Source organism: Mauremys mutica, chromosome 3 (genome assembly GCF_020497125.1).
Source record: "Mauremys mutica isolate MM-2020 ecotype Southern chromosome 3, ASM2049712v1, whole genome shotgun sequence".
Taxonomy (NCBI): Eukaryota; Metazoa; Chordata; order Testudines; family Geoemydidae; genus Mauremys; species Mauremys mutica.
Genome location: NC_059074.1, coordinates 38,448,683 through 38,463,476, shown reverse-complemented (window position 1 = coordinate 38,463,476; position 14,794 = coordinate 38,448,683). Strand labels below are relative to the sequence as shown.

General features: G+C 39.1%; 1 protein-coding gene across 1 annotated transcript in view; it reads left to right on the top strand.

Moving 5' to 3' along the window:
- TPO (thyroid peroxidase) overlaps positions 1 to 14,344 on the top strand; it is an 85,690-nt gene extending 71,346 nt beyond the window's left edge. Inside the window, exons 15-16 of the mRNA XM_045009354.1 lie at positions 11,355 to 11,490; positions 14,336 to 14,344. Coding sequence (XP_044865289.1) covers positions 11,355 to 11,490; positions 14,336 to 14,344 — 145 coding nt within the window. The remainder of the gene's footprint in view (positions 1 to 11,354; positions 11,491 to 14,335) is intronic.
- Positions 14,345 to 14,794: the final 450 nt, after the last annotated feature.

Sequence of the window (14,794 nt, the reverse complement as noted above, 5' to 3'; positions counted from 1 at the left end):
TGGCCGATGAGATTGCAGAGCCATTGGCCATTATCTTTGAAAAATCATGGTGATTGGGGGAGGTCCCGGATGACTGGAAAAAAGCTAATGTAGTGCCCATCTTTAAAAAAGGGAAGAAGGAAGATCCAGGGAACTACAGGCCGGTCAGTCTCACCTCAGTCCCTGGAAAAATCATGGAACAGGTCCTCAAGGAATCAATTCTGAACCACTTAAAGGAGGGGAAAGTGATCAGGAACAGTCAGCATGGATTCACCAAGGGCAAGTCATGCCTGACTAACCTAATTGCCTTCTATGATGAGATAACCGGCTCTGTGGATGAGGGGAAAGCAGTGGATGTGCTATTTCTGGACTTTAGCAAAGCTTTTGATACAGTCTCCCACAGTATTCTTGCCAGCAAGTTAAAGAAGTATGGGCTGGATGAATGGACGGTAAGGTGGATAGAAAACTGGCTAGATGGTCGGGCTCAATGGGTAGTGATCAATGGTTCCATGTCTAGTTGGCAGCCGGTATCAAGTGGAGTGCCCCAAGGGTCGGTGCTGGGGCCGGTTTTGTTCAATATCTTCATTAACGATCTGGAGGATGGTGTGGACTGCACCCTTAGCAAGTTTGCAGATGACACTAAACTGGGAGGAGTGGTTGATACGCTGGAGGGTAGGGATAGGATACAGAGGGACCTAGACAAATTAGAGAATTGGGCCAAAAGAAATATGATGAGGTTCAACAAGGACAAGTGCAGAGTCCTGCACTTAGGACGGAAGAATCCCATGCACTTCTACAGACTAGGGACCGAATGTCTGGGCAGCAGTTCTGCAGAAAAGGACCTAGGGGTTATGGTGGACGAAAAGCTGAATATGAGTCAACAGTGTGCCCTTGTTGCCAAGAAGGCTAATGGCATTTTGGGTTGTATAAGTAGGGGCATTTCCAGCAGATCGAGGGATGTGATCATTCCCCTCTATTCAGCACTGGTGAGGCCTCATTTGGAGTACTGTGTCCAGTTTTGGGCCCCACACTACAAGAAGGATGTGGATAAATTGGAGAGAGTCCAGCAGAGGGCAACAAAAATGATTAGGGGGCTGGAGCACATGACTTATGAGGAGAGGCTGAGGGAACTGAGATTGTTTAGCCTGCAGAAGAGAAGAATGAGGGGGGATTTGATAGCTGCTTTCAACTACCTGAAAGGGGGTTCCAAAGAGGATGGATCTAGACTGTTCTCAGTGGTAGAAGATGACAGAACAAGGAGTAATGGTCTCAAGTTGCAGAGGGGGAGGTTTAGGTTGGACATTAGGAAAAACGTTTTCACTAGTAGGGTGGTGAAGAACTGGAATGGGTTACCTAGGGAGGTGGTGGAATCTCCTTCCTTAGAGGTTTTTAAGGTCAGGCTTGACAAAACCCTGGCTAGGATGATTTAGTTGGGTTTGGTCCTGCTTTGAGCAGGGGGTTGGACTAAATGACCTCCTGAGGTCCCTTCCAACCCTGAGATTCTATGATTCTATGAAGACAAGTATCAGCCATCGGCACACAATGACCAAACCAGCGAAGTTGATGTTACATAACATTTGCCTCAACACTCGTGATGTTAGCTGCAGAGAGGATGCTTACATTGATGCAACAGTCTTCCATCTGATATGGAGACTCTTCCTAAAGCATCACTGGTGGTACCACTCCAGATGCTTATGATGGCGTCAATACGTCGTCCATGTCTCGCACCTGAAAAGAAGGGTGGGACTATAAAACCTGTTTCAATGCCATTGTCCTATGGCAATTTTCACAAGAAAATGAGTGCTAAAGCAATCCCCTTGAAAAATATTGGGGGAAAGGGTACTACAATTACAACTCACTTGTCTATATTCTATTTTTGAGATCAGTTAATTTTTAGTCAATTCCCCTCCTACAAATCCTGCTGTGTAAAACTGTGGTGCAGATTGGTTGCCTTATTTCCATCCCCACAGTGTCTGCATTTCAGCAATATGCACATGCAACCTCCTTAAAATCTGTTGGGATGAAATGTGCTATTATAAACAGAAGGTATTCTGTATATCTGATCAGTGGGGAAACCCAAATGGAAAAAGGAGGAGTAAAATAAAAGGAAAAGTGACAGATCATCATGAATGAGTAAAGATCACTGAGCCATGAACTATCAAATTAGAAAATATGCTGGAAAGTCCACTTTGCAATTTTACCTTGCAGATATTGAACTTGGCAGTATAACAGAAATAATATTTTTTGCAAAGATAGGCTTTTTTACAATATAAGCCATATAAAATATGCTAGAGCAGTTTTTCTATTTCCTCCTTTTCCCAGAACAAATGTATTTCTTGTGGCTATTTCTCAGAATCTTCCACTCTTTTAATGTTAAACATTCTCTTTCCGCGTTACAATAACAGACTGTAATGCCATACAAGCCCAAAAGAAACTTCCTCTGAAACTATTTGCCTCTGAAATTAATCCCTGGATATAGCTAGGACAGGTGGGGAGTTTTATTTAAGATAATTTATTACTAAATCATCTTCTCTACTGCAAAACACAATAGATGCTGACTGGTAATTTATGTCATAAAAGAAATAATAATTATATGTTTACAAAGTAACCCTTCGGGCTTGTCTATATGGCAGGACAATGAGCACTAGCGGGGTATGTTTTCTAAAGGGCACCAACATATTACACACGAACTGGCCCATTTAGACCCTGCTTCCATGAAATAAAAGTTCCCTATTACTACATAGCAATAGGAAATTTTCAGTTCACAGTAGCAGGGTCTCCATGGGCCAGTTAATGTGCAACACATTGGTGTACTTTAGAAATTACACCCCTTTAGTGCACATTGCTGAGCAGTATAGACAAGCCTGTAGAGACAGTGAGCCTGATTCTCATTTACACCAAGGCTCTTTTACTCTCTGGAGTGTAACTATAATTACAGCAACCATTCTAACCTAGCAAATATACACAAGAGATATTTTTGGAAGGGAAGTAAAAAAAATAACTTGTTCAATTGAAATTACAGGAGGAGGGAATTAGACAGGAGAAGGTAATCATCCATGTTGGTATTTAGCCAGAAAAATAGGTTTAACACCTTTCAAATTATCACTGAGAAACAGTTAAGTGGTTCTTGAGAATTTGCAATGAGCAAACTGAACATTTTAAAAACATTACTCTCAAGTTATTTCCTCTGGTCTTCCCAGTTCAGTTCATCTTCTCCACTTTTGTTATTTAAAACAGTAAGGTTTTCAGGGCCAGGTTTGTCTCTTTTTTTATATCTTGTATAGTTTAGCGCTTAACTGATACTAATAAAGAGTCAATAGAAGAAAATATTGTGTGTAAGGGAAGTGTATGGAGGAAAGATGGAATGCAGTTATTAGTAGCATGTGAAGTGGGGATCTAGAGATTATATCATACTCCCTACTATATAGCCCCTTACTCTGAACAAACAAATTGCAGTATTTTATACTGGAATATCTTTTTTCAGAGAGGGCCACTAAACAAGGCCTGAGATCTAAAAATGCTTAAAAGATGGGTTATGCCAGGCCTAGATCTGAATTTTATGGTGGTCCCATAGAAGTCACCTAAATTAATTCCATGAGAATACTTTTGTGCTTAAAGTTAAGCACATATATAGGTCATAAAAAGGATCAGAGCCTAAATTACTCATAATATAGAGATTAATTAGATGTCCTCATTCTGGGGGTAGAGACTTGTAGACCTTGGAAAAGCCAGGATTCAGAAGTGCTCTAAGAAGGAGAAAAGAACACTCATGTATTTGATAGAAAATAACTGTTTTTAACAGTATCGAAATGCAGAGTCATAGAGTAAATTCCAAAAGCAATGAGGTGTGGAGGGAGACAATAAGTAGTTCAGAAGCATGGAGCACTTTTAAAAAATATTATTTGAAATTGTTCCCAAAGCCTTTGGTTATTTTTTCCCTACCAAACGTGAAATATAAATGAAAAATGGTTCTGTTACTAACGGGTTTTATGTTCACTTAAGTTTTTGGTGGATAGGAAAGATAGTTTTTAGATGAGTAAACTAACTTTTTTCTGTAATATTGTTGCTTGCACCCAGCATGGGACTGAGACCAAGAACTCCTAGGTTACAAATCTGGTGCTGTTGTTGGCATTCTTTCATCTGCACAAGACAGTGGGAATTGCAGCCTATGATGTAGATGGGTTGAAATGTCTCATATGACTGAATAGTCCAATCCGAGATTTAAAGCAAATGAAAGGAAGTATTTTGTCACACAATGCACAGTCAACCAGAGGAACTCCTTGCTAGAGGATGTTGTTAAAGCCAAGAGTATAACAGGGTTAAAAAAAGAACTAGATAAATTCATGGAGGATAGGTCCATCAGTGGCTATTAGCCAGGATGGACAAGGATGGTGTCCCTAGCCTCTCAGAAGCTGGGAATGGGCGACGGGATGGATCATTTGAGGATTACCTGTTGTAGTCATTCCCTCTGGGTCACCTGGCATTGGCCACTGTTGGAAGACAGGAGACTGGGCTAGATGGACCTTTGGTCTGACCCAGTATGGCCCTTCTTATGTTCTTATTTGCATGATCTTTGGCAGTTATGGCAAATATATGTATTTTGGTTGGGAGCTGCTTGCTTCCTACCAGCTCTTTACATGTAGGAATCAGCTTCTGTCATGGACTTTGATATTCTGATGGAGACGATGGTGCCACTTGTTATGATCACTTGCCAAGATTTGCCGTTGGTCAGGATCAATTCCAAATTCCTTCATATCTCCCTTGCATGTGTCTTTATAGCGCAGTTTGGAACATCCTGTTGTTGTTTCCTCTGATAGCTCCCCATGTGGCATGTCCTTGGGTATGCATCCATCTTCCAACCTACTCAGATGGCCCAGCCAGCGCAGTCATCTTTGTTTGAGCAGGGCTATCACACTTGGTAAATTTGCCCTTTGAAAAACCTCTGCATTGGTAACTTTATCCTGCCATATGGTGTTAGGTATGTGACGTAAACAGCACAGGTGGAAACTGTTTAACCTTTTCTACTGATGAGCATTAAGTTGTCCATGTTTCCCCACTGTACATGAGAGTGCTGAGAATGCAAACTTGGTACACTAGCATTTTGGTCTTGATGGTAAGCTTTGAATTGTTCCATTCTCTTTTAGTTAGTCTGCTAAAGGTGGTGGCAGCCTTTCCAATGTGAACATTTAATTCTTCATCCAGTGAGAGGTTGGTGGTCACTGTAGAACCTAAATAGCTGAACTTCTGGGCTACTTCTAGCTGGTTTGCGTTTAAGGTAATTGAAAATCTTGTGGAACCCCCTGTCCTAATACAATCATTTTCTTGATGCTGATGGTGAGAGCAAATGCCTGACAGACACTTGAAAGGCGGTCCATGAGTTCTTGTGGTAGATCTTCATTGTGGACTATGAGGGAAGCATCATCAGCGAATAGAAGGTTCCTGATTAGCACCTTTTTTAGTTTGGTCTTTGACTTAAGTCAGGACAGGTTGAAGAGTTTCCCATCCGATCTTGTGTGGAAGTACACTCCATCATTCATGTCCTTAAACACACAGTTCAAGAGTACCGAGAAGAAGATTCTCAAAGAAGGTAGGGGCAAGAACACATCCTTGCTTCACTCTGCTTTTCATCTCAAAGCTGTCTGAAGTGGACCGTCAAAATGGACAGTTGCTCTCATATTGTTGTGGAATGAACATGTAAGAGTTAACAGGGTTGGTGGGCATCCTATCTTTTCTAGTATTGCAAATAGATCTGCTATGCTGATTGTCCACAAAGGCCATGTAAAATGGTTGGTTTTGCTCTCTGCACTTTTCTTGGATTTGACGCAGAGAAAATATCATGTCTATAGTTGATTTTCCAGCCCTGAATCTGCAGTGTGATTCACAGTAGACAAGAGCTAAGCAAGGCCATTGATTTGCTATCAAGTGGCAAGGCTCCTGGAACAGATGGCATCCCAGTGGAAAGCCTTAAGTGTGGGAAAGACAGCCTATTACCATATCTTCATCTACTTAGATGCTGGAAAGAGGATGAGATACTACAAGAGATGTGTAACACAAACATTATTACTTCGTATAAAAATAAAGGTGAAAATGGCAATTGCAACAACTACAGGGGTATCTCGCTACTAAATGTAGCAGGAAAAGCTTTTGCAAAAGTCATCTTAGGCCTGGTCTACACTAGTGGGCGGGGTCGATGTAAGATACGCAACTTCAGCTATAGGAATAGCATAGCTGAAGTCGAAGTATCTTATTTCGACTTACATCCCATCCTCACGGTGCGGGATTGATGGCCGTGGCTCCCCCTGTCGACTCTGCTACCGCCACTCGCCCTGCTGGAGTTCTGGAGTCGACGGGAGCGCGTTCGGGGATCGATATATAGCGTTTAGATGAGATGCGATATATCGATCCCCGATAAACCGATTGCTACCCGCCGATCCGGCAGGTAGTGTAGACATACCCCAAGTGTGCCTACAACAGCTGGTGAATCAGGTTCTGTATGACTTGGGTAAGTCACTTAGAACATGTTTACACTTGCTTGAAGTTCATATGAGTTAGGCTATTTATAAAGGCTGGAGGAGAGGGTATTTCAGGATAGCTGAGCTACAGTGGAGTTTCACAGGAACAAATTATCAGCACCCTTCCTGATTATTCTCTAGGGCAATGTGGCTCCACATCACCCCCAATTCAGAGATGTGCTTAAATCCCAAAATTCACTGCCAACTGTACATGTCTGCTTGGGACTGTACATTGTAAGTAGTGGTTATTAACTTGGTGAATTGAGAATTGTAAAGAGATAGTGGTGATGCTTTATAAGATTATCCTCTGTAATGAGGCCAAGCCAAGGTCATTGTCACATGGCTAATTCCCATAGCAGGAAGACAGCCAGTTCAATAAATTAAGACTATCTAGAGCACCAGATTACTCTTTTCCTCTGGTCCTGAATCAACAGTGTTTGTGCTTGTTTCACCTTTTTGACCTCATTCTCCTGTAGATGTTGTTTAAATCATCTTTCTCATGTATTGGCTGAATGACTTTAGCACACCAAAGTTCTGGTCTGAAAATTGGCTTGTATCATTCATGGATAGCTAGTAGTGGATAAAGTTTGATCTCCTACTTTAACTTTCATACAAAACAGAAATTTATACAGTCTCTTTGAACTGTTTGTGCTTATACCAATAGAGCAACTATACTGATACTTGATCATTGTGATTGAAGCACTTAATTTTAGTTTATTTTCTTCTGGTAATTTTTTCAAAAGTACATAAGTGTTTTAAAAGCCTAAGTCCAAAAGTGACTTAGGTACCTAGGTCCAGATGCTCAAAGGTATTTAGGCACCTAACATATTGATTTCAAAGGAAGTTAGGTGGCTAATTTCCTTTGATGATCTTGGTGCTAGCTCCTAAGTGCCTAAATTTTACCCTTCTCCATTTTAGGGTGGAGGGAGGTTACCTTTTTCCCTATACGTGTTGTAACAACACAGGCATTAGATGTGGTTATGAAAAACATCTTTTTAAACCAAACATAATGGAAAAAGAGGAAATAAAATATTAAATTAACCACGAGGGTATATGCTTTGATAGTGTTAAATCAGGAGCTGATTAAAAAATTGAATTTCCATGCCTCAGGAAATTCCAATATTTTGAATTTTTTTTCTTTCTGAATCAGGAAAAAAATATCAATTTTTTTTTCAGAGATCAGAAAGTGGAGAAGAATTTGTAATCAATTTAGAAATCCTAAAACATTTTCTTATGATATTTTCAATTGAAATGAAATGCTTTGACATTCATGAATTGAAGCATTTAATTTCAGTTTGTTGAGCAGAATTTAACTGTTTTGTTTTGACACATGATATTGAAATGAAACTGCCGACCTGCCACACTGCCTCATAGGAGTTGTAGTTTGGGTTGGGCTTCCCAGCCAGACTATATTTCATGTGATGCATTGGGAGTCACAGGCTGTGATGTCTCATGGAGGTTCAACCATAGGGGAGACTGTGATGTATCATGGAAGAGGTAGCTTACTGGGGAGAAGAATATGGTCATCTCCTTTGTGACATCACGACAGCTCAAGTGGACACAGATTAATCGCAAAATGACAGGAAACAAAATGTTTTGACTCAGTTTGACAAATCAAAATGTTTCAATTTGAGATGAATCAGCCCAAAACTACATATTTTGTTTAAGTTTTCTCAACATAAAGATGAAATTTCTGTTTCATAGAAAACATTTTGAAGGAAAATTTCCATCCAGCTCTAGTTAAATCATTGCTACATACATCATATTCACTCACCTTAGGACAAATCCTCAGCTGGTTTAAAAGGGGGTAGCTCTGCAGAAGTCAATGGAGATATGCCAGGTCATAGCAGTTGAGGATTTGACCCACTGTTTGCCTACACTGAATACTGCAATGTTACATGGGGAAGAAGATACCCCTTCTCCACATTTCTCCTATGGAAAAGGCAATTTTTCATGTACCGTCCATTCAACAAGAAATGTGAAAATATTCAATTTTACTGTAAATACAACAGGAAAGGAGTTTGAATTAAATTGTGCATAGATTAGGTATGGTTTTATTTTAAAGAAAGCAAAGTATTGACAATGTACAGATACATAAAGAATATTACACTATAAATAGTATAAAGAATATGCTAATTACAGATATATAATACAGATGGTAGGGGCAGGGGCAGTGAATCTGCAACTAACTGGATTCACTGGCCCACTTCCCCAAAGCTAGGAGAATACAGCAGCTCTCTGGGTTGGCATAGCCCAGAGACTGCAGTAGCAACTGCAAAAAAAAGTTCTGCTGCTACTCCATAACCTGTAGGAAATTAATTCATTGCATTCACTCCCCTCAGATCTTTCCCAAACACACACTGTGTACTCGGGCTGTGCAAGCTTTACCACCTTCTATCCCATTTTGTTTGCACTGCTCTCTTTCCATTATCAAGAACGAGGTTGAGAGGAAGAGCTCCAGGGAAATATTAGTGCTTAGAAAGGTTAAGTGGCCTTTCGGAAGAAAATTAATTTATTCATCTTCAGGCAAATTAAAGGCAGGGACCACAACAGTGTAAATGTCCTAAAGAAACAATTTCATCCAGTCTGTGTGGAATCCATTGCATGAAAGACCAGTAATGTCTCTATGTCTTCCCTACCAGAGAAGAGACTATACGCTATGAAAGTCTCTATGGGGTCTGTTTTCCCTGGTGATTAGTGTAACTCTTATTAAAATCACTTGGAGTTACACTTATGAAAGGGGATTCTGATCCAATATCCATTGAACCTGGATCAGGCCGTCAGAGGAGAGGAGACATGTTTATGTTACACTTTTACAGTTTAGTCCATTCTTTATGGATAAAAAGTGATATTTGCCAAATACATTTCAGATACTAAAGTGATCTTGATGGCCTTAGTCACTGATACCTTTGCCAGGTGTCATTCCCAAACACTAGGTGTTTGGGCCACATAATGCAGTGTGTGAGTGAACGTAGGGCTGGAGGAATGCACCTTTAACTCTGTTCCTATCAAAATATGATGTGACTACTTCACATAGCACCACTTACAAATGTATCATTCTATTGTTTTCCCATAAGCCTCCTTTGCCTTCTTATATTCGTCCACCTGTCAGATAATATGCAATGATGATAAGCGGACACTTCATGGGATTAAATCTTTTGACTGCTCTGTGGATCATATAAAGCATACCTCCATTTGGATGATTCAGAGGAAAGGAACAATGTAACACTTGTACTGAGCTAATTTATGTTTGACCCACTTACATGCGCAGCATGCTTAACAGCCAAAATGCAGCCGAAAGATTGTACAGGTGATGAATTAGCAATGCTTCATCAGCATCCTCAAATAGCATTGTGCTAAATCCCAGCTCCAAAATCACATTTCATGCAGCTGAGTGACTTACCAACATCTTTTTCATAACTTCTCTGTAGATGCAGATTGTGAACATGCCTTTAACCAACACATTTTTACAATATTTACTTGGAAGAAGTCGATTACTTAGGAGGCTGATAAGGGGTGTCAGATGCTTTCATTTAAGGTCACTAATTTGAACACCAGCACTCTTTTGTAATGAATAAGGCTATATATCTGTCACAGCCCTGACTTTGGTGACATAACACATGAATTTGTAATGTGGCTTATCTGTGAAACATCGTCAGATACTGCACCTGTGTTTGCTGATGGTTGTCTAGTGACAGGACACTGAAAAAATTGATGAAATCTCTAAAAGGTATTTTTCAATGTTTTCTCTGCCATAGTTAATAAATATTGGAGGAGAAATTATTATGGAGAGTTGCCCATTGAAGAGTTAGGGCCCAGTCCTGCAAGCTGAGCTGCACAGGTGGTCCCTGCAGCTGTGCAGAAGCCTGTTGAATTCAGTGAAGCACCACACAAGGGCAGGGATCCTCCTGTGCAGGTCAGTGTGCAGGACTGGGGGCTTAATGGATAATATTTGGAGACAAAGATCAGTTATTGAAGTGTGAAATACTATTTCCTGCTTCTAGTGCAAATCTCAATTTTCTTCAGTATTCTTGCATCTATTTATGTATTCCAATAGATTAGAATTTAGGAGAAATGCAAAATATGTTTTTTACCAAAAAAAAAATGTACTCAGCTGTGGATTAAATCCTGCCTTTTCAAAACAGAACCAAACTGGGAGTGGGAGGGAAGCTGGATGGGAATAATGATACCTCTCTGCCGGAGAAGCATGTGTGGCAGTCTATATATAGCATGTTCCTCAAGCTTTTTCAGGTTATTTTTCAGGTTTCAGGCTAACCCTTTATTCAAAGTCTAAAAATGTCATGGCACCTTCACAATAAAAGAAAGAGCAACAAATTACATGACAACTACTGCCACCACTACTACATTTGACCTGACAGATTGAAGATTTGGGCCATCCCAAAGTTTTTTTTGGACATTTTGTTATCTGCGCTTTAGAATTGTAATAAAATTGTCAACAGCTTGCATCCCCTGCACCTCAGTTGCCTTTCATGATTCCCTCCTCCCCCACCAGCTAATTAGTTAAGTGCTGATTCAGAGAAACATCCCTATTCAGGCAATAAGCACTTAAACATATGCCAAAATATAAGCACATGCTTAAGTGCTTTAATGAATCATCAGCGACTTAAAATAGAAATAAAAAGTCCACTTCTCCTTTTTAAATGTCTTTTATTCTGCAGTTTGGAAATTGTTATATATTTCTTTGCCCTCACAGGTATGAGTAAGACTTCAGGTTTGATCTCATAGTTATGTAAACTATACTTCCCAATAACTGTTTATCAGTTTAGGACATATATTTTTATTTCTTGCTGAATTGTGGCAGTTTGATAATAACATGTTTGTTTGTTTGTTTGTTTTAAACAGGACGCAGTCTGCTAATGGATCAGCTCAAGCAAACATGTTAAAGGATAGAACACATCTATCTGCAGAAACAGACAACAAAAAACACCATGAAATGAAGACTTCACAGCCCAATATATTAGTTGAACCAGCTGATAAGGTATAATGTGTCTCAAAACAGCAGGGAATTTCTTAAAGTTTCAGTGAAATCCTGTCTCATTGACGTTGATGGGAGTGTTCCCACTGAGTTTTATAGGCCAGTGTTTCATCCCCAAAATGTGATTTTAGGCCAGGTTTTCAGTGGGCCTCCAAAAATACATTGACAAAACAGAGGGTGCTGTTTGGTAGTTTGCTCTTTGACATTTTTATATGACCAGCTGCTCATATTTAGGCTAAGGACATGAAAAATGGATGTGCTAGCAAGTTTTGTAGCACATCTTTAGAGGTCTGCAGAAGATGTATGCACCTTTAGAGGTCTGCAGGTATGCGGGGCTTTCTTACATCTCATTAGTACTGGCCCTTTCATTCAGTAATTTTAAGCATATGCTTGTCTTGTAGTTTAATAGTAAATGTAAATAAATAAGCAAACAAAATTCTTCCCTCAGAAATAGGAATGAATAAATAAATTCAGATAAAGAAAAATGTATCACCCACCCCTGAAACTAAACATCAGCTGAACCTTTTTTCCTTTCCTTGGGAAGAGCCAGAGGAGGAAGGATTATGTTAGATACAGGAGACCCAGAGATATCAGCAGAAAGGTAGCAATAGGCGGGAGTAAACCCATGGATCCAGAAATAAATGGGAAGTAGAATTGTTTTCAGATAAGGGATGATACATAGTCTTTGTCCATATGAGAAAGCAGGCAGTGTTATTGTGCAAAAATTGGGTAACAGGGACTTTAGGTCACCATACAAAAGGGAATTATAATAGCCACAGCAAGAAGAGATAGAGGAATGGGTGAGGTTTTCAGCAAAGGTGAAGCAAAGGCATTGCCATACATGAACAATAAATAGGCGCTTAACCTGCAGTCGGATCCATGAGAGCAAACACCCTGCCCATTGCAGATCAGGGCCATCATCTGTAAAGTATGAGAATCACTTTGCAATTTTTAGATGAAAGCTTGTATCACTATTATCATTAATCAGCCACGGTCCTCTAAAGAAAGCCACTAGAGTCCCAAATAAGCAACACATTTTAGTATGGGCATGAGTGTTTTGCTGAATCAGGGCCTAGATTTAGATGTGAAATTAATGTTAACTTTTCTCTCTTCTTCTTAGGATCATGCCAATGGTCCCCAGATACTACTCTGCATGTAATTATTTTACTCTGTTTTAGAAGATAATGAACAGATACAATGTACTTCTTTGTACTTAATTTTTTTTTAAAAGAGCTAATGAAGAAGCAGCTGGAATGATACAGATACATTTATGCCAGACTGTTCTGCACTTTTGGTACAAAGATCTTCCATAACTATTACAATCCTGCATTACACATTTGTTTAGACTCTTGGTAGTACATATCACCATTTAATATCATCTTCCAAATGATGTTTCATTTTATTCTACCCCCTTTCTCATAGTGCCACTAAAGCAATTAAACCTGGAGATAATATCTGTTGCAAAAGTGCATCACATTTTGCTTCTGAAAGTCTGAAACAGATGATTTTCATCTTTTAGTAAAGAGAAAACACAGAGGAAGTCAGAAACAGTTTTTTTTTTAAATTCTAGAATATTATTAAGTGAAATATAAGAATAGAAATACTTCCTCCATTTTATTTATTCTTATTTTATCCCATCTATACATGTTGCATGTTTAGCCATTGGCATAGATACTTAAAATATGGTCATTTCCTTCCATGGTACTCATCTGAATTAATTGTACTTCTTTTACATGCTAACCCTTAGATATTTTAAAATGTCTTCATTTGAAAATCTCTGTCCTGGAATTAGAAATAGGTAAATAAAATGAATCTATGTGTTAGGAAATAAGGATTCAAACATGACAATTGCACTTAGACCAAGATGTTGCAATATTTTTGACTGTCCTTTCTGCTGATATTCATAATTAGTGATCCCTGCACAAGCTTCATTTTTTAAGACACAATGTCTTAATGCCGGTTATCTATTTATACAATTTTCAAGGTGACTTTGCAGCTTACCCATGTGTACAGCACCTGCAAAAATGTCTATGAATATTTTTCATATCAATGACAACTCTAACTGCATTTTCGGAAAAAGAGATCTCATTTGTAGTGCTGTCGGATGATCTAATTTTAACTGTTTCATTATTGCCCTGAAAATCAGACTGTTTCTTCTGCTGCTACTCCTTTCAGATATTCCTCTCTCCTTTAGACTAATACCAGACAGTCCCAAGAAGATGTATTTTATATATTAATTTCTCATTTGCAAAGGAACACGAGAGAAAAAAATACTTTATCTGGAAGAACAAGAAGAAATACTGAACAAACAGGCAAATGTAGATTATAAAAAAACCCAGAGCGGCTTCTTATGAATATAGCAGTTAAAAAGGACATAATTGTCAGGGTGCATGGAAAAATAACTTTCCCTAGGCATAAGAACAAATAGAACCATGAAAGCATGCAGGCAGCAGAAAACAAATGACAACACAGATTCAGCAACGATTGAGAATCACAAAGATATTTCATTGACAAACTATTTGTGTCACTGTCACTGCCAGTGGCTAATGCAAAACTGTTTACAGGACTAGCAATGAGATTTTCCAGACTAGGTCTTCAGATTTTTTGCTTGCCTTCTCTTTCATCAACATCACAACATATTGTCAAAGGGATGGGTGAATAATGTTACTGCAGTATAAGGCAGAATCACAATGTACTATGTAGTAATACAGATTTACTGTAAGGCATTACAAGATAACAGGAAGTCTCTAATGATCTCCATTTATCACTTTGAAATGACAAATTCACCTTCATCAGAGGGAGAGAATTATTAAATTTTGCTATAACTATTGCTCGTCTTAAACTCTAGATCCGATAGAAAGGAAACTCAACTGTATGTTCTTTAAGGACTTGTGTGGTTGATCAATTTGCCATAAAGTTGAACTATTGACAGCTAATTCATATTGCCTACTTTAAGAAGATAGTGGAGCTATCATAAATCAAGAAACGCTATCAAACTGTTTAAATTATAGGTGAGGCTGGTGACATTGCTTATTATTTAACTTTCCCAACACTTCCCATTATAAGACCCTGTTTACAGTTCCTTTTAACTTTCTCAGACTTTAATCATTTGAGCTGAAATTTTCTATGCTAGGTGTCTGCTTCAGGCTGATTTTGAGGGGGGTTGGATTTTCCCCCAACCAGTTCAGCCACTTCAAAGAATGAGGAGCTAGGGGAAAATACATTGTTTTGCCCATATTAAATTCTGGCAACCTTTTCTTTGAAAAGTTCTAGTGCACCCAGGTTTTGAAATTTGGTGGGGGGTGGA